The sequence below is a fragment of the Elephantulus edwardii genome, unplaced genomic scaffold, assembly GCF_000299155.1.
Source record: "Elephantulus edwardii isolate Elephantulus edwardi_28Jun2011 unplaced genomic scaffold, EleEdw1.0 scaffold00006, whole genome shotgun sequence".
Classification (NCBI taxonomy): domain Eukaryota; kingdom Metazoa; phylum Chordata; class Mammalia; order Macroscelidea; family Macroscelididae; genus Elephantulus; species Elephantulus edwardii.
Genome location: NW_006399756.1, coordinates 5485873 through 5510460, shown reverse-complemented (window position 1 = coordinate 5510460; position 24588 = coordinate 5485873). Strand labels below are relative to the sequence as shown.

Sequence of the window (24588 nt, the reverse complement as noted above, 5' to 3'; positions counted from 1 at the left end):
ACTAACTCAGCCTCATAAGGACAAATACTGTATAAGACCATTATTGTAGAAATAGAAAACTAGTAAAATATTTCCCAAGAAGGGAAAGGAAGCAGAAAGGTGAGGATGGGCGGGGGAGTGATCACAGGTCCCACAAATGAGGGGTGGAGGGAGAAGGGTGGGTAAAGGAAATGGGAAAGAGCCAGTGTGGAAAATAATGTATAAGAATTTTATAAGCAAACTAGTACAAAAGAAAATTTTCTTTTTTAAAAAAAATAAATAATAGACCAAAAGATAAAAATACAGTAAAAGCTCGTGCTGGGGTTCTATTCCAACAACTGCGTCATAAATGGATTCCGATGAAAGTTGAATACCTCACTGTGTTTCGGTTTTTCATTTTCATTATTAATAGTTTTATATTCTGTATCTTTAAAAATAAAATCTTTGCCTTTGGGAGTTGGAAACATCACATGCAAACTTACAGACATAATTTAAATCCCATACTGTACATGAAACTACTAATAAAATGTACCAAATACTGTAGGTGGTTCTCAGTGGTTGGTTATAACTGGGAAGTGTTGGGACTACCTGAATTTTGCACATTTCACAACTATGCAACTCTGCTGTTAAAGCACAAAAGAAGCCTTAGAGAACGCACTGAAGGATCCATGCAGCTAGATGCCTTCCTCACGAAGACCTTGAGGGTGGGACTGGGTGCCAGGCTGCTGTTCAACAACCCCTGCCCTCAAGCTGCCAGAGACAAGGAGTCCCATTAACCTACCTTCTGGCTGATTCTAACCCCCCTTGCCTCCCTTGTTGCCCCAAGGAAGTAAAACTTCAGATACAAACTCATTTGACCCACTTCTCTGCCACTCTGACAGGTCACAACACACCTTCCAATGCTTGCTCAGCTGGTCCTCTGCACCAGGAGGACAGGTCTCACTGGGACAGGCGGGAAGAAGAACAAGGGCATCTCTGGTTACTGGGCACTCGGTTTCTACATATGGGAATGGACATACGTCAGTGGACATCAGAGATGGTCGTACAACATGATTGATGTCGTGTTGGGTTGTACAAGCCAACAATGGTGAATGGGCAAATGCTGTATTATGGATATTTTTATAACAAAGTTGGCCAGCTGCTGGCAGCCACATTTCCCCTGGGAAGACACAAGAGCTGCAGGGCGGATGCAGCCGTGGAGAATCTCAAACGGGAAGTGCCTCACTTCAAGCACCTTCCTTCACCATGACCACTGCCAAGTCACCAGGCAAACTCTGTTGGCTTCACCTGCAAAACACAGCTACAGAGTCTGTCCCCTTCTCAGCACCTCCAGCATAGCTGCCTTGGTCCAAGGGACATCTCCCACTCCTAGACAGTCAATCTAAATATAATCTCACAAATATGTGAAAATAAATAATCTGAGAAGCTGGTCTACAAGAAGAATAACATGACACATGGGAGTTGGAGAAAGACTCATTGAGGACACGCAGGATGCAGTTATGGGTCCTTTATGACCAGACATGAAAGCAACTTCACGGTGACTATCACAGAGCACTGTCCTCCTCCGCTCAATCCTTCTCTCGTCTCTTCAGACACAGGTGCTGGTCCCAAAACATGCCTGTCCACAAGTCTATACCCACAGTCTCATTTCTAGGGAGCACTGGCCATCAGGGTAAAGTCTCTCTGAAAGGAAGAATCTTTTTTGAGCTCTAGATCAGGATTGGCAAAGTACAACCCACACATTAACACTGGGTCCTCATCTGTTTCTGTAAATAAAGTTTTATGGGGACAGAACTATGCCCATTTATTTAGGCACTTTCTAGGGTTGCTGGTTTTTGTGATAACATTAGATTTGAGGAGTTTCTATGGAGATCACGTAGCTTACAAAGCCTAACACAGTTCCTATTTAACAGATCTCAGAGACAGACCATCAAAGAAAAATCATGTTTGTATGATAACGTTTCCTCAGCTGCATGAAACTAACCGAGCTGAGCTGGGCAGACGTCTGTCTGTCTGTCATCGAGTAGGCCTGATGTGTTGTTGTCAGGTGCCGTCGAGTCTCCTACGAGTCACGGTGATCCTGTGAACAACAGAGTGGAGCCTTGTCCTGTCCTGTCTTCACCTGGTCCACGCTCGAGCCCACGTTGTAGTCACTGTCAATCCATCTAACGGAGGGTCTTCCTCTTCTTCACTGACCCTTCCTTTTCCCAGCACGGTGTCGTTTTCTGAGGACTGGCCAGTTCCGACAACATACTCCAGGACTGTGAGCTGGAGTGTCACCGTCACTGCCTCCTAGGAGCACGCGAGGTACACACAACACTCTCTCTAAGATGTGTTTGTTCATCTACACCCGACTCTGCTCCTGTGCCACATCACCTCCCAGGAGCACGGCCCGACGTGTGTTCTGTGGGTGACGTGGCAGGTAAAGCTTTCTTCCAAATCATTCACATCTTTGTTCACTTGCGGTCCTCCTCTGGGGACTTCTCAGACTGCTGTGGCCAGAGGCCACGTGCTGACTGGGGACGTTCTACAGCAGCAGACAGACCTCAGGAAAACAGGTGTGCCCAAGGGTCTGCTCATTTTCTTTTCTCCAAGAGCATCAAACAGAGTCACTAAGTTGGCTTCACCCAACCGGATGGCCCAGGAGTGGGCAAAGCTCCAGATCTCGACCATGATCCCAACAGTCAAGGCATGAAGTCAACGCTGTTGTTGCAGGCAGGCAACCCCCAGCGAGGAGAGCACCATTCCAATCACAGCCCATTAAACATAACAAAGAACTGGGTTTCTGGGACCATCAATTTTAACTGCATCAAATGACAGGCCTTTTCCATCCCATTAGAAATTAACTATATATTCTACTCTCCTGATAAGAGTCCTCCCGGGGTAATGGGCCATCTACCATCCGTCCACCAGCAGGCATTAGAAATCACCCTCAGTGGTCACTGGGTGATGGGGTCTACCACTGCAGAGTTCCGTGACCACTTCCCTGCTTGGGGCTGTCAGACAACAGCACAGGATTGGACCAGAGGCCACGTTCCCAGGGCTGCTCTCAGTTTGGGCTTTTAATGACCACATGGGCTTGGGCAATCTCAAGCCTCATTTCGTCTCAACTGCAAAATAGAGACTTTACTTACTCCCTTTACTGGATGATTAAAAATAATGAATATAGCAAATATGGTCAGAGCCTGGCACTTAAGAGGTCCTGAGTTCCTGTGTGTCCACCGACGTGCCAGCCACCACAAGGCAAGACGATGAAAGTCTTTGTTGCAATCGATGAAGGAGTTTGTAAATAGCCACCAAGCGTGGTGCTGGCCAGGTGCACATGAACAGTAGAGACGAAATGACAACATCCACAGTGACTGGGGAGGGGTCACACACACAGATGGACCTGAAGAGAGCAGGCCCCCTCTGCTTGCAGTCCTGCTACGTCCCAGGGACACAGCTATTGACAGGAAGCACTGGTCACATTTTCACCACCCCTGCCACTTCTGGGTGCACGTGCTGGGGCCTCTTCAGGATTTAAGCTGTAGGACTCTCTGTCCAGCCACCTAATAAGAATGGCTCACAACGCCTGTGTCTGTCTGCAGGGCTTCCTGAACCGCGTCCCATAAGAGGGCCTCAGCGGATGCTGTTCATGAGGCACTTGGGGACCCTGCGGGTGAAAAGAATCGGGCTTGGCAACCATGAAGGATGAAGGCCGCTAATAGCATGTGCAGCCACGGGGGGTTGTCCGGAACGCTGTAGACAAGGTTCCTTTTTCAGTCAGGAAAACACAAACAGTTCCTCTGAGTTTTAATGAGCAACACCACTGTCTGAGGCCCTTGCATGAAGGCTAAAAAGCTTTGTCAAGATGGGAGCCGGCTGGCTCACCCTCAAAGCATTTGGTCGCTTCTCTAGGACAGACTGGCACTTAGAGCTGGTGCCGAGTGGAACTTGTAAATCTCACACAAGAGTTCTCCACCATCGAGCGGGCTGCTTGCTCGTCGACTGAGAAGAGATACATTCCACCGCAAGTTAGTTTTTGAGGGAGAGAAACAGAGTAGGCAGGCTGATGTGCTGGGGGACGATGAGAGGGGGCGCGTGAATGTGTGTTTATTTGCTGTGTGTGTGCATGGGAGAGTGTGCGTGAGGGTACGTGTTGATGGAAGGGACGTATATGAGGAAAAAAGGTACACCTGTGTGAATCTGTGTGAATACAGTGTGAGGAAGTGTGCTAGAGGTGTATGTGTGCATGAGAGTGGTGTGTTGTGAGGGTGTCTGCTGTGTGTGTGAGGGAGAGAGGCACTGGGTATGCGTGACAGTGTGTGTGAGATATGTGTACGTGGGACGTGGAGTGTGAGGGGTGCGTGAGAAAGTGATGTGAATGTGTGTGTGTGTGTGAGGGGGTGAGGGAAACCCGCATGCAGGTGTGTGTGTGTGTGTGTGTGTGTGTGTGTAAGAGAAAGTGAAGTATGTGTGAGTGTGAGAGGGAAAAGAAACATGCATGCAGGGGTGTGTGTGTGTGTGTGTGTGTGAGAGAGAGAGAGAGAGGGTGTGTAAGAGAAAGTGAAGTATGTGTGAGTGTGTGTGAGGGTTGTGTGAGAGAGGGATGTGTGTGTGTGTGTGTGAGTGTGTACGAGATAGAGTGAAATATGTGGAAAGTGAAGTATGTGTGAGTGTGTGTGAGGGTTGTGTGAGAGAGGGATGTGAATGTGTGTGTGTGAGGGTGTACAAGATAAAGTGAAATATGTGTGTGAGGGGTGTGTGAGAGAGGGATGTGTGTGAGGACACATGTGAGTGGTGTTGAGAAAGTGAAGTGTGAGAAACGTTTGTAACAGGGTATGAATGGGAGTGTGAGAGATGCCTGACAGGTGTGTACATGCGAGTTCTATGTGGATGGGCTGTAGGTGAGTGTGAGGTGTGTGCGAGTGTGTGAAGAACATATGTAAAGAAAAAGAGGTGTGTGTGAAGGATGTGGGAGAGGTGTGTGTGCATGCATGTGTTTGAGGTGTGTGGATGTAAAGGGGTGTGTGTGTGTGTGTGTGTGTGTGAGTATGAGAAGCCTAAGAGAAAGTGGTCAGTGTGTGAGAGATGTGTATGAGAGACAGAGGAGGGGGTATATGTACAAACACACACACACACACTCTCTCTCTCTCACATGCATTTGAGACCCATGGTGGGGTCCAGGGTCCTGTGACTTTGGACTTGGTGACCGAGAGACTCAGAGTCACATAACGCCTGGTCCTCCACAACCCTACCTCAACAAATAAAACAAATTCTCCCCATTTGAAGGGACTTCAAGAACATCAAACCCCGATCCTTTGTCTCATTACCTCGATGAGGGAACAAAAAGCTCAGAGAGCTGAGCGGCTAGTCAAGTTCGCTGAGCTAGAAAATCAATGCGGGCAACTCTGCAGAGAGGTGTTGAGGCCTCCTCGGCCTCTGCGAGTGCCCATCCCCTCAAACAGCGGAAGGAGCCCTGAGGAACGCCACAGGGAGTCTGAGAGAAGTCGACCCTCAGGAACTCAGGAAATAAAGACACACTGCTTGTCTCAAACAATGAGTTCAGGAGTAGTCCCTCCACAGGGTCCCGAGAAAACCCTTCTGGGTGTCAAAGACAAAACTCCTTTGGGGGACTTGGCCCTGCACTTGCTGCCCTCTGTGTGGGCAAGCAGGACCGGGCTGGCCTTCTCCTAGGAGGCCCTTTGGTGGGAAGCACTGTAATTCCAAGTTATTATTTCACAGTGCGGAACAGAAGCAGAGACAGATGTTCTTTGATTTGAGAAGAATACAACGCAGCTGTCTATCATCTAGAATCTTCCTCAATGACGAAGGTGAAACGCTTGGCTCAAGCACTTTCTTTATGTACTAAACTGGGAATCAACTTTACTCCACTGAGGGCGGCCTGCTATCCTCCTTGCCAACAAGTCTGTAGGATTCAGAGACGTGTCAACTGTTTAATCAATCTAAAAACCATGTCAAAATTTCCTTAAGAATCTCTCAGAGCGTTCACTACATACACACACACACTTGTTAAAATTAATTGCACCATTTAACATTTCTATGCATATTATAGTTTTAAGATGTTTTATGGTCATTTTATTCATTAATAAAGCCTTAATGGACGGAAACCATGCTGTAAAATTATTACACAGATGTTGCCTTTTCAATTCTGCTACTATTATCTTTAAATATTTTCCCCAAGTGGAAAGTCCCTAATTCTTAAACCAGAGCCTATCTCAGGAAAACTGAGCATCAGAAGTTTACACAGAGAACTCTGGCTTGTGCCTGAGACCCCCCAGAAAGGAGAGCTGTAGCCTGGGCAGCTGACCAAGGCAGCCTACCAGGGCCTAGTAAGGGCAGAGAGAGCATCAGATCCCACAGTGAGGCCTTACAAGAGAGATGGGCCCAAGGAGAAGAACACGTGGCTGGTACGTGGCACCAGGAGGGTCTGCCTTACCTCACTGGGTAGGAGTGGTGGGCAATCATGAGAGAATCTGTGTGCATGCATGCGCACACACATTGAGACATCCTCACCACAGAAATTATGCCAACTCATGGGGACCCCCCACCCCGGGGGGATTTTCAATGATCAACTTCTTTCTTTTTCAAATCAATCACCACGACTCCTTTCTTCCTAACCAAGCTGAGTGTACTTGAACATCAGAGCTTTTTAATGAGCAGTGAGCTTGTTAACTGTTAGTACCCCTGTGAGATAGACAGACACATCTGCACACCTTCCTCTCACACGCTTTTTGACATGTTACAGCAGGGATCAACCCCTTGAAGGCCATCCGACTTGCTCAGGTTGGAGGTCAATGGCAGAGAGGAAGACCCTCGTGAGGCGGCCTGGCACAGCCGCTCTAACAGCGAGGTCAAGCAGGCCGGGACGGTGAGCAGAGCTCCTGTTCTGTTGACGTGAGGGCATCGTGAGTCAGAGCTGCCTCCAGGGCACCTCACAGCAAGAAGAAGACACTATGTGGTCCAATCAAGGTGACCCTCTGTGTTAGGACTGCTCCCCAGGGCTTCTAGGGCTCTGCCCTTCCAGAAGCCAGTTCCAAGCCTCTCTCCAGCATGCCGCTGGGGAGCTTCAAAGTGTGTGTGGAACAACTCCGTGCAAAGCTGGACCGCTCAGGGGCTACTATGCACACAGTGTGCCCGTGCGTGTGCACGCGGACACATTCACACTCATACACTGTACACCCAGCACACGCACACACGGACAATCACACACACACAGCTCATGGAACACAAGCTCACACGCACTTGCACACACGTCCATGCACACGTACTGCGCACACTCACAGTGATGCACCCAGCACCTGCCCATATGCACACGGTCTCACACACACTCACACACCATCATGGACCACGCACGTCTGGCCTCTACGGCCAGCTCCCAAGGGGAGGGCACAGTCTCAAGGAACCACCCCACTTCCACCAGCAGCTGTGGTGGCACAGTCGTTAAACCGGCTGCTAAGCAAAGGTTCCTAGCTCAAGTCCACCGGCCGCTCCAGGGAGACAGATGCGCAGTCCGTGTTCAGACAGACGACCCCTAGGTCACCCTCTGGGCACTTCTACACTGTCCTACAGGACCAGGTGGATAAGGGCCAGAATTGACCACACCACCATGTGCTGCCTCTACTCCTTGCCAACAATCTAGAAGGATCCTTGAAGACAAAGATCTGGATGGTGGTGTCTCATGTGTCAACCAGACACCCAGGAGGCCTGGTGGTGCAATGGTCAGAGCAACCCCGAGTGAGGCTGGGACCAGCACCTGTGTCCGCCCCACCCCGGCCACTCACCTGCTGCAAAGCTCCAGCCTGGGATGTGGATAGTCAGCTGACCAGCATGGCCGGCGTGGTGGCTGGGCCTGTGGTCCCCACTCCCTTCTCTCACGGTGGTACGGTCAGTGCCCAGGCCCGTGAGTCCTGTTTTTTCCAAGGCTGGTGGGCTGCTCCAGGGACACGTGCTGTCCCCGAGGTGTGCCTGCGTCCATGCTGGGTGTCCCTCCTGGTAGCTGTCCCTCAGCCCTGGAGTCCAGCTGGGGCCTACAAGCCTCTGCTTTTCCAGTGTGACCGCAGACCCCAGGGCGCTGCCCATTGGCTTCTGGTTAGCCAGGCCGTCGTCTCCCTCTGGTGGTGCCGTATGGGAACTGCAGTTCAGGTGCAGAGACAGGACAGACCTGTGCACCTGGGGGCTGGCCACCACAGGTGGCTCGATGGGGACCGAGAGTGACTTGTCCAGGTAGTACATGGAACTGGAGCACGGCTGAGACACCCGGAGGTGGACACAAGAGCTGAACATCAGTGGGCCCTTCCCTGCGGGTAGGCTGCCCGGAGAAAAGCTGTTCTCCCCGCTGGGTCCCCTGGAGACCCAGCACACACGTTCCTCACACGCCCATGGCTGGGCCTCGGGGACCCTGAGCTGCACTGCGGAGCCAGTTCTGGAGAAGGCTGTGTGTGCCAGGGGTCTGCAGGGATCTCCGGCAGCCCTGGCCAGAGGAGATGGGTCCATGAGCTGGGTGTCCCCTGCTGGGCACTGGCGACACAATGGATTCCTCATGTCCTTCCACAGCAGCGTGCTGGCTGGGGGCCCCACACGCCTGGCCGTGACAGTGATGGACGCAAATCCTCGGTGGGGTTCCCTCCAGGGGATTTTCTCCTGTGGTGGCCACTCGGCCCTGGGTCCTGGCACGTGGGCAGGTATCTGTGTCCCCAACCTGCTGGGAAGGATGGACAGCGCCCTGTGGATGTCCACACCGCTGTGACCAGCCAGGCATGGCGTCCGATGGTGCATGCTGGACTGGGCAAGGGCACGCCGGGCGGGCACCACGGCCACCCCTCTTCTCGGCTCCTTCTCATCCGTGAGCTGTGAGATGGCTAGGGATGAAATCACTTTCATATCTTCCGATCCAAGAGGCTCCTGCAGATAGAAAATGATCCCGATTATTCAAGTAGTCTATTATAACGATAATAACTGACAGTAAAATTACTGTTACAATGTCAATGCTGACCCCTGGTAACCCTGGAGGTCAGAGCAGAACTGTCGCCTAGGATTTCCCAGGAGCAGCTGGTGGCTCAGCACATTACATGTTGTGCTACTAACAGAAACGTCCATGGTTTGAATCCACCAGCTGCTCCTGCAGAGAAAGATGGGCAGTTTCCTGCCATAAAAATTTCTAGTCTCAGAACTCCTATAGAGAGTCACTACGAGCCCAAATTCTCTCTGCAGCCTGCTTTTGGTCTTGTTTTGTCTTCTTCCTTGAAGGTGACTAGGGCTTCAAACTGGTTCTTTCTGGTTGTACCACCTGCTGAGAACTTGCCTTCCCAGCCCACATATAACCGGTCAGAATCTGCATCTTTACAAGTGCTCCCACTTGGATGTGCGTTGATTATCCCTGCATAAAATGACTGAAGCTTCGAAAATCTCTAACTAGGAACTTCCACAGTTTGCAAAGGCTTCTTGTCTGGGAGGCTGGAGGCATAAATAGTGCAAAGCACTGAGATAGCAGCTTTCAAAGTCCATGTGTACAACGGTGTTAGGGGTCCAAGTCAGTCCGTTCTCCTACAGGCCCCGTGTGTGAATGCATCCTCTCCTGTTCCTAATCGGCTGTGCCTGAGGCCCGCCGTGTACTGCTGCAGCCACTGTCTCCAGCTTGGGGAGGATTCGCTTCCTTTTCACTGACTCTCTCCTTAACAAGTGTGATGTCCATTTGAGAGTGATGTCCCTTTGAATGTGATGTCCTTTCGAGGGGTTTGGCCAGATAGCATATCCAAAGATCACTTCTAAGGAGCATTCTGGTGGCTTTTCTTCTAAGACAGATATGTGTGTACTTGGAACAGTCCATGGTATATGCAGTCTTCCTCAGGGATACCACAACTTCAGTGCATCCTCAGTCTTCCTCATTAGTTGTTCAGCTCCCGCACGCACGTGAAGTGACCGAGAACGTCACCAATTGTGCCAGGCACACCTTAGTCATCAAAGTGAGACCCTTGCTCCTGTCACACTTCTGAGAGGTCTTCAGCAGCACATTTGTAGCAAAGCAACACGTCTTTTGATTTCCTTTTTTTTTTTAAACTTTTGTTGTTGTGTACCATCGAGTTGGATCCGACCGGCACAGGAGGAGATTGTCTCCCTTCCTCCAGCGGGGCTTCTGGTGGATTTGACTTCTTGACTGCTGTTTCCACGGGTGTTGATTCTGGATCCAACTATAACGCAATCCCCGACAACTTCAATCGTTTCTCCATCCATCGTGATGCGTACTGCTCCAGGTGTGAGGGTCTCTGGTCTCCTCATACTGACGTGTCCTTTATACTGAAGGCTGTGTCTTTGATCTGTTTCAGTGAGGCTCCAAGCCCGCTTTGCTTTAGGCAAGGAAGGCTGTCATCAGTGTTTCACTGGTTGTTAGCGAGTCTTCCTCCAATTCTGATGTCAGGTTCTTCTTTATATAGTTCAGCTTCTCCTATTATTTGCTCAGCATATAGATTGGACAGGTACGGTGAAAGGCTATCTAAGGCGCTGCACACCTGGTTTAAAATCACACAGCATTCCCTCCATCTGCTGGAATGCCTACCCTTTGCTCTCAGGAGCCTGGGAAAGCTGCACTCCCACCACGAAGGCTTAGCCTCTGTGATGGCTTGAATCCACCAGCAGCTCTGAGTCCCTGTGCAGTTTAAATGCTTAGAAACCAAATGCAGGGCCAGCTAGTTCTGATTCAATGGCAGTAGAGTACCTTCCTGGTCTATGTAGAAGGTCTCTATGAAGATAGTTCTGTGTTCTGGGATCCCCATTCGTCTCAATGGTAACCACAATTTGTTAAGATCCACACAATCAAATGCTTTTGCACAGTCCACAAATCACAACACGCTTCTGGAATTCTCTACTGGCAGCCAGGATCTGCCTGACCAACCAGAGGCCCTGCTCTACATCCTCTCTGAATCCCACTCCAACGCCTGCCAGCTCCCATCAGGGTGTGATGGGAACTGCAGGTTCTCAGGGCCCCAGAGCTTGCACAGATCACAGACTAGGGTCCAGGAATCTACATTTCCACCAGACCCACTGCCACTGACCCGTGCTGGCCCCAGCAGCCCTGCAGGGCAGGGAGGACTGTCCCAGGGGCTTCCCAAGGTTGTACGTCTTTGTTCTTTTTCCAGGACGCAGCTTGTGGCTTCAATCACCAATCTCCTGGTTACCATCTGTGTGTTTTAAGCACTGTGTCACCAATGCAGGCTTGGTTAGTGATAGTGACATAGGAACTCAGAGCCGTGAGGACACTAGCTTTTCTGGAGCAGAAGCATCACCATTTGACAGCGGGAATTTTCACAAGTGGCTTGGTGGTAAGGAGCTGCACGGCCATCCCCAGAGCATATGGTTCGAATCCATCTGCTGCCCTGCAGAAGAAAGAGGGGTAATCTCTTCCTGTGGGATTAACTGCCTCTGAAAACCTGCTGGAGAGTCAGCTGTGAGTTTGTTTGACTCAGTGATACACACAGCAACAAGAAGAATTCAGAAGCACACTCAGTGGTATTTTATTCCTTCTGTGAGACTGAATATATTTATGCCGTGTAATTTTACGTTCTTCTTCCAGCTGTACGTCTGGAGCTCCGTGCCCACCAAGCCCCGGAGGACTGGCCCAAGAGCTGTAAGAACAGACCCAGAGGGCCACTGTGCTCTCTGCCACTGAACATGGGTGGTGGTGGTTGGACCATTAAGTCGGAACCGACCCGTAACTGACCCTCTGGTGGGTTTTCAGAGACACGGGAGGAGATCGCCCATCCTTCTCCCACGGAGCAGCTGGTGGCCTCGAACTACGTCCCTTCAGGATTACAGCACAGCTTCTTGCCACAAGACTTCATTCCTGGGTCTCCCACACCCTCTCTATCACTTTATACTTACTTACTGCTTTTTTATTTAAAGGTGTGAGGAAAGTTGCAGATTTAAAAGCACAGAAGACATTTCAAAATTCACTGCATCTTAAAATACAATAAAGCATTTCTGGCTCTATTTCCCTAAAAACAGCTGGCCAATATGGGGGTTCAGAGTTAAGCCTGGAGAGAGGCTCCTTACGTGGACTAGGGGTTCCCACTGAAGACCCCCTGGAGGAACCTCCCTGCCCGCCAAACCTCTCACAATACCGGCTTAGCCACTGTGCCCTGCTCCTTGGAGACCTGCTCGCCAGCGCCCCCACCCTGTGCATCCTGCTTGGTGGGCACCTGCTGTGGACCAGCCCCCACCCCATCGGGTTTCTGAAGCTCTGAATCTTAAGGAGAGAAGACTGCTACACCTTTAAACCAGAGAGGCTGCTGGGTCCCTGTGATGGCCACTCTTCTGGACCTTCTAATATACATGGACCTCAAGAGATTTACATTTCATTATATAAACTTAGAGAAGGAGCCGTAGTGGAGCAAGTGTTAAGCAGTTAGTTGCCAGATGAGAGGCTGCTGGTTGGGAGCCACTCATTGCTGACGCTGAGGGAAGGTCTGATGTGCTTCCAGGAAGTTCACAGCCGAGAACACTCTACAGGGCACTCCTGTCCTGCCATGGGGTGGTCATGAGTCAGGACCGACTTGCCAAGCCCTGACAGTGACAGTGAAGGTGAGGTCTTCCCTCTGAGGTTTCAACACCAAACACTGTGTCTAGTCCTACTCTCTGTGAGCAGAGAGAGGAATCAAGAAAGAGGTGATGCTCTTCCTGCCATCTCTCCGTGCCACCACTATGGAGCACACGAACGTCCTGGCCTCGTGCTCAAGAGCATCAACGATGCCGAGAAGAGAGGCAAGCGCCAGCATCTCATCAGGCCGGGCTCCAAAGTCACCGATCGGTTCCTGACCGTGATGATGAAGCGTGGCTACACTGGTGAATTTGAGATCACTGATGATCACAGAGCAGGGAAAATTGTTGTCAACCTCACAGGCGGGTAAACAAGTGTGGTGCTATCAGCCCCAGATTCGATGTGCAGCTCAAAGATCTAGAAAAGTGGCACGATCATCTGCTCCCGTCCCGTCAGTTCACTTTCATTGTGCTGACAACCTCAGCTGGCGTCACAGACCACGGGGAAGCAAGATGAAACACACAGGAGGAAAATCCTGGGATTCTTTTTCTAGGGATGTAATAAACAATGCAAGTAAAAAGCCTCAATGGAAGACAAAGACGAAGTCGAAGACAAAGAAAAAGGTGTCAAGGAGAGGGGGGGTACGTGGTCTTCTAAAGGCAGCTGACGAAAAGACCTGGAGGTATGTAAGCTAAGCACTGGACTGCTAACCCAAAGGTCAGCACTTCAAACCCACCCAGCTGCTCTTCAGGAGAAAGAAGCTGCAGACTGTTTCAGGAACGACTGGGAACCCAGTGAGGCGGTACTTCATGTCAGAAATGACTTCACGACGGTGCACTGGGGATGGGGGTAGGACACCTACCACTTTTAACACGAGGCCCTTATTTAAAAAAAAAAGAAAAAGGTAAGGGAAATAGGAGACCTGGAATCAGGCCAAGCCGAGTGCAAGTGAAGAGAACGTTGGCACACTGTCACACACCTGTCCCTGAACAGTGAGGGCACAAAGTGCCACACGGGAACCTCATCTACTGGCTCAACTTTCACCAAAAATACAAGAAATAATCTATTTTTTTAAGCAACCCCATCTTTTGAAACAAGTATCTTCCCAAATTAAGCTATTTCAGAGAGAAGCTCCATTTGCCCCTAGCACGGGGTTAACTAAAGGAGGCTTTGCAGGCGGACTACTTTGATCTCAGATAAAACAAACTGATGCGACGTTTGATGTAAAAAGGAAGAAGGAAATAATCTCATACTCTGAAAGGAACGCTCACGGGTGGAAACGAGGTCAAACAAACAGCTTCTGCCTGTCTGCGGTGGGGACCCTATGGTGCACCCCGAAACCCTCCTCCTGACATCTTCCTTCCTCATGGGCACTGCTTTAGGGAATCGATTTCTTCTCGATGCTTCAGACACGATTTTGGAAGGCTGCTAACTGCTCTCCTGGTTCTGCACATTTCATGGACTGTTTTTAACTTTATATCTGGGCCTGAAGGGATAGTAGTAAGAAGAGCCCCGCTTTATAAACCGAAAGGAGAGAGAGATAAGTGGTGAATGACAGAGCAGATCAGGGCCCGGCCACGACCGTGGGGAGGATGCCTTCCGTGTGGCAATTTGTTTCTCCAGAGGATAAGCATCTAACCTAATACTTACCTTTGGACTCTGTATTTTTCTCAAGACCAGTGTTTCCTTTTCCACTGCTGTTCTGCAGCCCACAACTCTATTTTCAGATGTTCTTCCCGGGCCTGCCTCTTTCAATGTAGCAAGTCTCTCTTATTTATGGTTAGTCTTTTCCTGCTGCGTTAATTCGGTTTTTTTACTAGACCAATGGAAACCCCCGTGGCGAACACCCCCCAAGCAGGCCCGTGGCCATGTGTCCTGCTGGGCACACTGAGCTGGGTGTACATTACCTCAAGGAAGTGAGGTCTCCTCTCTGCAACAGCAGACTGGAGGGTTCTAAGAGCAATTTGGTCATCTGTCCTAGATGGCTTGTCCTGCAAGCCTAGGAGAAAATGTAGCTCCATTTTAGTAGAGGAGGGGATAAAACAGACTAGTCAGCCTTCCCAGGACCTGCGAGGCCGCCGACTCACTTTATTACACAGACCAGCATGTCCCCATCCCTGTCCCTGCCGGCCCTCCATCCACGCACTCAGAGCTCAGTAGACCGCGAGCTGCCTTCTTCCACACCGTTGTTTATTACGTTCCTGGTGTGTTGTTGCTGGTGTCACCAAGTAGGCTCGGAGCCCAGTGACCCCACATACAATGGAACTAGAAGGTGCCCTTCCTTCCTCCACTGCACCCACAGTCATGATCCCCTCATTGCCACAGACACGGTGTGGCTGCACCTCGCTGACTTAACAACAAGCTCGGCTCTGTCACAGTCCCCAGGGTCTGGAGGGGACGCCAGCAGAAGGAAGAGCTATGTCTACAGATACCCAGCAGCACCAGACTTGGAGAGGCGGGGGGGGCACACTGACAGACACACTGCAGACGAGAGCCTGCAACACTGAGGAGAACTTCTCGGCACCATCTGAGAGGAAAGGAGACATTGTGTACAAAGCTCCTCGCCTGGGCCTCACACACAATCATCCTCAGAAAGGGTCGGTCAGGACAGCAGCAGAAATACCACTCGATCCAAGGCCACACAACAGAGACCTGGAACATCACCAGGTCCAAGGTAACTCAGGGCCCGAGAATCAGAGAACCCGCATCCAAGTCCTGGCTTCACTACCCAGGCATCTGATACCAGACAAGTCTACAGACGTCGCCAGTTTCCAAGCCGCCCTGCACATCTCACAGAGCAACAGGCAGGAACAGCAACGAAGGGGCCCCTCCAATGCGACCTGGTGGTCGGTGGGCAGGGACCTTGGGGACTGAGACAGGCTGCAGGCTCTCAGTCCAGCCCTGAGGTTTACTAGTAGACTTTCCCACGCTGCCCGTGCATGCGTATGAATCGGACACAGGGCAGAGACCCTGTGTGACATGTAGGCCTATACAATACAGACTTTCCTGGGGAAGTGACTGTCCCACCCACTGCTGTGGAGAAGATTCTGACTCAAGGACTCTCTACTGGAGCTGCCCCTAGGGTCCCCGTCTTAGGACATAGACGGCCCTTATTTCTTCTGTGAAACAGCTGCTGGGCTGGAACTGCTGACCTTCGATCAGCTGAGAATCTCTATTAACCACTACGTCACCTAAATGTTTCAAAAGGAGGCACTATTGTGACAGGAAAAGGATTTAGGCCAGCACGTCTCTTAACTTGTCTTTATGAACACAGCCGAAGAGTGTATTCAACATTTTAGGGATCATTTAAAGTGTTTGATGGGGAAAAGTCTGTGCTGGGGCATTGTCAAGTTTGGCACATTTACAAAACTGTCAGGTCCTGGCTCGGGGACCTTTCTAAGGCCATCACTGGCCGTCCTAAGCCTGTCCCTGTCTCATCTCGTCCTCTGATGATGACAGAACTCCATCAGCTCTCACCCAGCTATCTGGGGCTATTAAACCCGAGGGTCCCTCTCCGGGACTGAGTGACAAGGACGGGCATCCAGGCTGACGCGCACAGATTGCTTTTTGTAAAGTGTAAATACAAGACCCGAAAGGTCTCATGGATTTCTGTGCAGAGTCGATGCATCGTGGTGAACTGACAGTAGAGCTGATGAGGATGGAATCACCAGTTCTCGGTGGGTGCACGTGGCATCCAGGTGGAGGTGCCGGACAGCGCTGGGGTCAGAAGGTCTAGTGCTGTGCCCCTGCTTGACCTCAGGCTGACAGACCCACAGATCACAGGACCCTTCGCACTGAGCCACTGAGCACTGTCACCTGTATACTTGCATCAGGTGTGTGGGGGGGGTGGAGCTGGTGATGGATGAAAGCACTGGCCGTGATGAGTAAGAAGCAAACACCACCCAGCTGTCATCAAGGCCTACGTGGTGACTAGTGCCAGCGCACCTGTGGTTAGGAAGCCACCAGTGGGACCAGCGCGCCAGTGGTCAGGAAGCCGTGGTGGTGGGAAGCTCCTACTTTGCAGAAGGATGTCCTGAAACATGCCCTCCCCCAGGATCAGATATGAGGGGTACACAACAAAAACTAAAAACCAGAGTAGTGAACCATCCAGAGTCGTTTCTGGTTCATGGCTCCGCTGTCTGGATCCAGTGTTCTGGTCCTCTGTGCTGGAAACACACGTCACCCCACAGGGGTGTGCCCAGTCCCCCACTTCCCTGAGAGGCTGTGCTGGCATGACCTGATGGCCCCTATCCGCACATGCAGCTCCCCCCTCCAGTCCCTTTCTGGAGACCACAGGTGACCCTCCAGCCTCCTCTCCTGTCAGTTCCTCAATAACACCCGTCAGTTCTACCTCTTGTGATCTTGTGGGGCTCAGGCAAGGGTGTGAAAAATCTAAGGAAATGGACCCAGTCTGCCTGTCATTATCCAAAGGTTTACAAGCCTGGACATGGACAGATATGGACGCAGGGACAGGGGTGGGTGGGCGTTGGGGCCCCTGGGGCCCTCAACGTCCAAGGATCACAGGAAAGACCCCTTCAGTGACAGCACTGAGCAGAGTGCCCGCGATCTGTTTCCTTAAATATTTCAGCTGCAGAGACCCCAGGAGACCGTGCAGGCTGTGACACACGGGGTCACCTGCATCAGAACAGCCACGGGCATCCTGCTGTCTGGATGTCTGAAATCTGAAGTCTCTGTGTGTCCTTGTCCTCAAGGTCGGTGTATCCCACCCCGCCCTTCAGGTTAACATCTAGCTCCTCATGCTCAGAGACAGACCAGATCACCTCTTGGAGGGGCTCCAAGACTCAGGGTCGCCCACACCCCGATGGAGACAGGCTCTGGGGACTGGATCTTCACTACCAACCCTCCAACCCCAGCCACAGAGATGACCGGAAACAGGGTCCTGGGGGGCAGGGCAGGCCTCTCCAGGGGTTCAAGGCTGAATCCTGAACGAAGCAGACTGCCAATCCGTACTCCCTCCCCATCCCCCCCACCACCCGGTCCCAAAGCCCCTGGTGACCACGGACTCTCAACCTTCCACATAGTCCTCGAGCACCTACCCACTGCGGCCAGGCCCCTCCGTCCCTGCCCCACAATGACCAGCTCCTGAGTCAGCCTCTCTAACATGACTGGGGCCTTTCCGGAGCCCTGACCCACCTGCGTCTTGTCACACCTGGCACCTGAAGGCTCCCTGAATGGCAGCCCGGCCGGCAGAGCATTTGTGTGTGGAGAGCGACTTCTCTGGGGAATAAAGAAGTCAGAACATACCTTCCTCACAAAGTCTGAGCATGAAGACACTGAGTTTCAAAGGTCTCTAACGGCAAGGATGTGTCGACTGAATAAACGCGTCAATGACCACAGTCTACATCGGTGACCACTCTCAGGTCAGCCTCCCTACTGCCCTCAGAGAGCTCTACCTTCTGACCATGTCAACATCATTGGAACTGTTGCATGGCAACTGGAGGGGTGGGGGAGGGGACATCAGGGAAAGGTTGGTGGGGGAGGGGACATCAGGGGAAGGCTGGAGGGGGAGGGGACATCAGGGAAAGACTGGTGGGGGAGGGGACATCAGGGAAAGGTTGGTGGGGGAGGGGACATCAGGGGAAGGCTGGAGGGGGAGGGGACATCAGGGGAAGGTTGGTGGGGGAGGGGACATCAGGGGGAGGGGACATGGCTGGGAAGAGGAGGAGAGGACAGAGAAAAGTAGGCGGGGAGGGGGCAGGGAGGGAGAGAAAGGGCGTGAGGGAGAGAGGGGGTGACAGGACAGGGGACAAGAGGGGGAGTGGGACAGGGATAGAGTGAGAGAGGGCCAGGGGAATGGAGGGAGGAGGAAGACAAGAGAAGGCTGGGGAGGAGGAAGGGGGAAAGGGACAACCAGTGGGCAGGGAGGACAAGGGAGGGAGGAGAAGCAGAGGGGAGGGAACAGGGTTGGGGGTGGCAGGGAAGAGCAAGGAAGGGGAACAGAGTGGGGCATGGAGGGAAAGGGGCAGGTGAGAGAACAGAAGGGAGAGGAGAGAGAGGGGAGGTGGGGGGAGGCACCCTGGCTCCATCGCTGGTGAGCAACAGTGGCGGCCTCCAGCATCCCTGGCCCTGTTCTCTCAGAGGTCGCTTTGATGACTGGACAAAGTTTTTCTGAGCATCACTGAAAAGTCCTGCACAGGACACTGGGGTGTGAGACCCAGCGGCACTTCACCCTCGGTCTAGCCAGGTCCCAGGCCCTCCCGTTTCTCCCCGGGTCTCAGAGCTGCTTTCCTTTTCATGTTATTTTGATGCCACTGTTCCCTTACCAAGAAACATCTAAATGTGTTTCCATTTTTCCTACATGTGAAAATACATACAGATAACGCAAGGTTGATTTCTTTAACCTGTTTCCGAAAACCAGTGGATCTGGGAAGTTGGGCAGTATGACAGCCTGTTTATGGGGTAAGCTGTTCAAGAACACCAGCCTCCACACAACTCAGTGAACGTCTCTGGCACCGATTATGATGAGCATTTTTTTTATGTGTGTACAAATCAGATCTGACTGGTACAGGAGGAGATTGTCTCTCCTCCTTCAGCAGAGTATCTGGTGTATTCGAATCATGCACCTCTGGGATTGCTGTGCAGCTTCTTGCCACTAAGCCACCAGAGCTCACCCGATGAGCATTATTTTATAATCTGTACCTAACCAAGGTTTTTTCCTCATGAAAAAACATCTTGAAATTAGTTGCCATCAAGTCAGAAGTGTCTCACAGCTGATCCACCCGTGGGTTTTCAGAGACTAAACTCATGAAAGAAGATTGGCCATTTGTCTCCTGTGGCATGACTAACGGCTTCGAACCACCAAAGAGATGCTGCCTGTAGTTGGCAGCACAGCTCCCTACTCACCAGGCCACTCGTGTTGTTACACACAGTGATCCCCAGCACAACAGATCCAAACCTGCCCTGCCTGTGCCATCCTCAGCATCTCCGGTATCCCCGAGTCCACGATTACAGTCACTGTGTCTAACCATCTCCTGGGGGCTCTGCTTTCTTTTCTGACCTTCCACCATTCCCAGCATGATGCTTTTTCCAAGAACTGATCCTTCTTGACAACAAGCTCTGAGTCTGTGAGATGAAGATTCAGCACCCTTGCCTGTAAGGAACACTCTGGGGGTGGCCTGAGCTGGGACAGACTTATAGTTTGAAAGTTCTGCAGGTGAACATGACATCATATGCATCCCTAAGATTACAGCCTTGGAAACCCTACAGGGCCATTGGACCCATGAGGCAGAAGTGCCAGACACAAGAGAGGTGTTGATGTGTTTTTAAAAGAAGAAAAAGTAAGCAGGGCAGAGAGCCAGCCAAGTAAACAGTAATAATGTTAGCTGTGTTGTTAAACCATCTCTTTCTCCCCATGTGCCTGCACCGCAGGGACAAGAGAACCCCGGGGACAGGAGTAGCATGTCCTTCTCGAAATGGAGAAATCCCAGGTGGGAGGATGAGAGCTGGGTGGGCAGGTGGTCATACTGGAGCCCAGGGCTCCTGGCTAACATCAGGACCACTGCCCATCCCAACAAGGGTCCAGTGTGGCGGCAAGAAGAGGGAGTGGGAGGAGAAAGCAGCTCAGGAGGGTTGGACACTAACGATTTGCCCTCAAAGAGACGCACACGGTGTGGTGGGGCTAGTCCAGGGCAGAGCAAGGGCTGTGGGCCCCAACCCTTGCCCATCACTGACCCTGAGATGGGCGCCGGCAGCCCCTGGTCTGGGGCTCAGCTTCATGGTCAGTGGGCAGGGACGCCGTGGGGGCCCCTCCAGTGCACATAAGCTCCTCGCCCCTGATGGCAGTGTCAGGGGGCTGTGGGCACGTCACCTCACTGACGCTCCTTCTTTACAACCTCTTCTTCAAGGACACAAGACAGTGGTGGCTTAGTGACAGACTTTCTCACCTTCTCTGCAAGAGACCTGGGCTTGATTCTCAGAGACCCAATGTCCAGGACAGCCACCACCGGCTTGTCAATATCTGCGATGCTGAACGGGTTTTGAAGCAGATTCCAGACTAAGACTGGAAGGAAGGCCTGGCGATCTCCTCTTAAAAACAGGCCAGTGAGGCCTACAGGGGTCATGGGGATGGCGCAGGGCCAGCTAGCTTTCGGCTCGTGCCCAGGGACCAGTGAGTTGGTCGTGGCTTGAGGGTGATCGATGACCACAGCAGGGTATCCGCAGTGGTGGGCTTCTTGGGGCATCTCCAAGGGTTTGGGCTGCAGTGAGGTCCTCAGGGCAGAGGAACACCCCACACACACACTCTGTGTAGGACAAGTAGTAAGACTGCTGGGGGTGGGGCTGGAGGGTGAGGCTCAGAAGGAAGAGGCCTGGCTTTGTCCACACCTCCTGCTGCAGGACCTGGGTGTGCTCTCCATCTCCCAAGAGCTGCCCCCTCTGTCAGCTTGGAGATCACCACACAAACACAACAGGGAAGTGCCTTCACTGGGTCAGGACGGTCCCGTGTCCTCTCTGCGGGTGGCGTGGCTGCCCTTGTGGGCCCTCGTCTCCATGTGGTCGAAGGGGCTGGACATTCGGCCAGAGTGTGGAGCAGGAGCCCTTAGGGATGATGGCAGGCCCCCGCCTGGATGGACAGAGAAGTGGGGCAGCAGCTGAGAGAACGGAATCTCCCATTACAGGAACCATTAACAGGATTAGGGCTGCACAGCAGGCGCTGGGACAGTGCTGTCACCCGACCAGATCTGAGAGGCTGACATTAAGGAGAAGCCCAGCACTGTGGGGTGCATACACTGCCATTAGCCTCCACTCTGCTCAGCACAGTGTGGCCTGTTCCTGAGTCTAGTGGTCTGTCCCCAGCCCAGTGGCCTCTCCTGGGCCTCAGTTTTGCAGACAACGAGGACCTGGTCGCTGTATGCACCACTCGGCTCTGATTTCTTTCTGGTTTTGCTCTTGCTGTTTAACAGTGTGAATATCTTAGCACGCCCCTGTCCTCTAGAAGTGCCCCCTGCCCTGCACCTTGTCGCACCCTCTGCCTTTGAGTCTATTCAGACTTTACAGGACCAAGCAGAGCTGTCCCTGCAGTGCCTAAGATGCTTTTTCAGAAGCAGAGGGCTGCTTCCTCTAAAGGATTCCTGGGAGGTGCAAATGGTTAATGCTCTCAGCTGCTAACTGACCCACAGGAAACAGTCGGAAGAAAGGCTTGGTGATCTAATTTTGAAAAATCAGTCGTGGAAAAAAAGTATGAGAATACGCTAATCTGACATGCACGGAATTGCCCAGGGCCAGGGTCAACTCACTATTAACAGGGAAACTTAGGCAAGAAACAGGGAAATTGAGTCCTCAAAGATATTAAGAGATCAGGAAGCAAAAGATGCATTCAGTACCAGCTTAATGCACATACCACCACCACCACACCACAACAAATCTGTCACTGAGCCAATTCTGACTTAATGCAACCGTACAGGACCAAGCTGAAACCCCATCCATGAGGCTTCCAAGGCTGTGAATTTTCCAGGCACAGACTCATGCATCCTTCTCCTGCCAGGCGGCTGGTGGTGTGAACAGCCAAACTTCCTGTTTGCAGTCAAGCATTTATCCATTTTGTCACCAGGACTTGATCTACACTGTACACTGCTGACCACTACACACACACACACACACACACACACACACACACACACACACATCCAAACAGAAACAGGCTGGCAGAGGCTATCCTGAGAAGCTCCCAGTTAAAACAAGGTCTAAAGGTCCATGGTATTTCAACAAATCAAGTTAAAAACAAGACCCATCTGTCCGTCCAGCCCCTTCTCAGAGGCCCTCTGGCCAGGCGGACTCGTCCTCTCCAAAGTGGTTTCAAATAGCAGCTTTGCCAAGAGAGAAAGCATCTACCCTACAATTTACAGTTTGAAGGATAGGGTGAAACGGATTTTGGTGTACTTACCACGTTACACATCTTCTCCTTTTATCTGACTCAAGACCATGTTCATTATCTCCAGCAGGAAGCTGGGCCCTCTGACACCAAAGCCAGCCTGCTGCCGTCAAGTTCATTCTGATGCCAGGCGCCTCTAAGCTGGGTCTCCAAGGCTGGAAACCTCTACAAGACGAGACAGCCGGTCTTCCTCCCACGGAGCGGCCAGGTGGATTCAAACCACCAGCCTTTAGGTCAGCAACCTGATAATGTGCCACCCCAGTGGAACACCGTGGACCCTCTGCCGTCAGTCCCGGTACCTCCAGCCCCAGGACCACGACGCTGCCCTCTGTTCTCTAGATCTGCCGCTCCCCAGCACTTCCTCTAAACGGGACATGCAATGTGCAGCCTCCATGCTGGGCTTCATTCACTCAGCACGCTCCCAAGGTCCACCCATGGACAAGGCTTGTTCCTCTGTATCGTCAAATCTTCCTCCACTGCAGGCCCGTTCCACGCTTTGTCGATCAGCACTGTGGACTGACTCAAGTGCAGCAGGGGTCGTGAAGTCAGTGGACGGTCACAGAAAGGGCAGGGTTTCATTCTGTTACACATGGGGTCACTATGAGAGGAAAGCCCACCAAGGCCACCTCACAGCAACCTTCAGCGTGTCAGAGGCCGCGGGGACAGAGAGATGGGTGAGCAGTAACCAGGCAGTCAGCACGGAGGCCAGCAGTCAGAACACACCAGCCACCCCTGGGCAGAAAGAGGGCACCTGTGGGGCACTTCTATCCCATCCGGCTGTAACTCACTGGCAGCGGTGTGCTTCTTCCTCAGTCTACAGACGTTTGAGTAATCTTCATCTTCAAGCTACTGTGCGTGGCCATGGACATTCAAGTACAGGTTTTTGCACGGATGTGTTTTCCTTTCTTCTTGCACAGACATCTAGAGTAGACCTGCTGGGTCATGAGGAGCCCTGTTGACCTTGTGTGTAACAAGTTGGAGAACGACGGGGAGTCTTTCTGGAGAGTGGACTCCATCCAGCACAGCAGAGTGTGACAAGGGTGCACATTCAGGCAGTGTTTCCTCTACTGCTTCTCATCACAGCTCAGAGCCAGCTTGATGGCAGCTACCAACATCAACCACAGCCAGGCCTGGGCCTCAAGGTCTTACCAACATCAACCACGAGGCCGGCCTGGGCCTCAAGGTCTTACCAACCACGGCCAGACCTGGGCCTCAAGGTCTTACCAACATCAACCACGGCCAGGCCGGTCTGGGCCTCGGAGTCCTACTAACCACGGCCATGGGCCACGCTGGTCTAGGCCTTGAGGTCCCCGTAGTAATCAAAGCAGAATCCCTGCCCTGGTGGATCTTGTATGCAGCTTAACATTCTAGGAAAAGTTAATGATGCCAGTTATTATCATAATTCAACATTTTTACTCTTGATTGCAAAATAAGTACCAGCTCATCAGAAACCAGAAACTAGAATGACAAGATAAAGGAAGTTTCACTAATGAACTTGAACTTTCAACGAAGCATTAGCGTCAATAATTACAGTTCTCCTTGCCAGCTCCCCAGTGTGCCCTCTCTCCTCCCCACTTGTCAAGAGGTGGGAAGCAGAGGTGCCTGGGAAGTCACATGCCATGGGGCCACCCACCGCTGAGCATGAGAGAGAAGGAGTGAGTTCAAAGGGGGGGGCCTCCAGAGGTCCAGATGGCAGGTGAGGTCACACACTTGGAAATCCGAGGCGTTTCAGGAGCACCACATTGAGATTTCAAACACAGGATAAAGAAGCAAAGGAGAAAGCAGAGGAGGGCAGCAGGGCTGGGAGGGACTGGGCTAGACTTGAACGAAAAGTGAACTTGCTCACCTCAAGAACTCCAAATCATAAGGGAAACCACCAGAGCTGCTAGTCTTCTAACAGCACCTGGTGGAACTTCCAAGGTCACGGTCATCAGTCACTCTTCCATCCTGGAGCCGAACTTAACTCTGTATGTGTCTCGACCTTCAGTCAAATCACAGACCAGACTGAAGGTGAGCAAGAACACCGAGGGCCCTCAACACCTTAGAACAATCAGCTGTACACAATCAAGAGGGCAGCTCGAGCCCAGAGACAAGGCTCAGAGGGCAGGAAGGCCCAGGCGAGGATGCCCACGGGAGAACAGAGCGCAGGGGGCAAGAAGGCCCAGGCGGGGATGCCCACGGGAGAACA

The 24588-nt window shown here is 51.9% G+C and overlaps 1 protein-coding gene across 1 annotated transcript in view; it reads right to left on the bottom strand.

The window, feature by feature from the left end:
- Positions 1-20712, bottom strand: part of LOC102845478 (chromosome unknown open reading frame, human C10orf90) — a 66685-nt gene extending 45973 nt beyond the window's left edge. The window contains exons 1-2 of the mRNA XM_006880130.1: positions 20416-20712; positions 7764-8883 (exon numbers count right to left, since the gene is read on the bottom strand). Coding sequence (XP_006880192.1) covers positions 7764-8883; positions 20416-20712 — 1417 coding nt within the window. The remainder of the gene's footprint in view (positions 1-7763; positions 8884-20415) is intronic.
- Positions 20713-24588: the final 3876 nt, after the last annotated feature.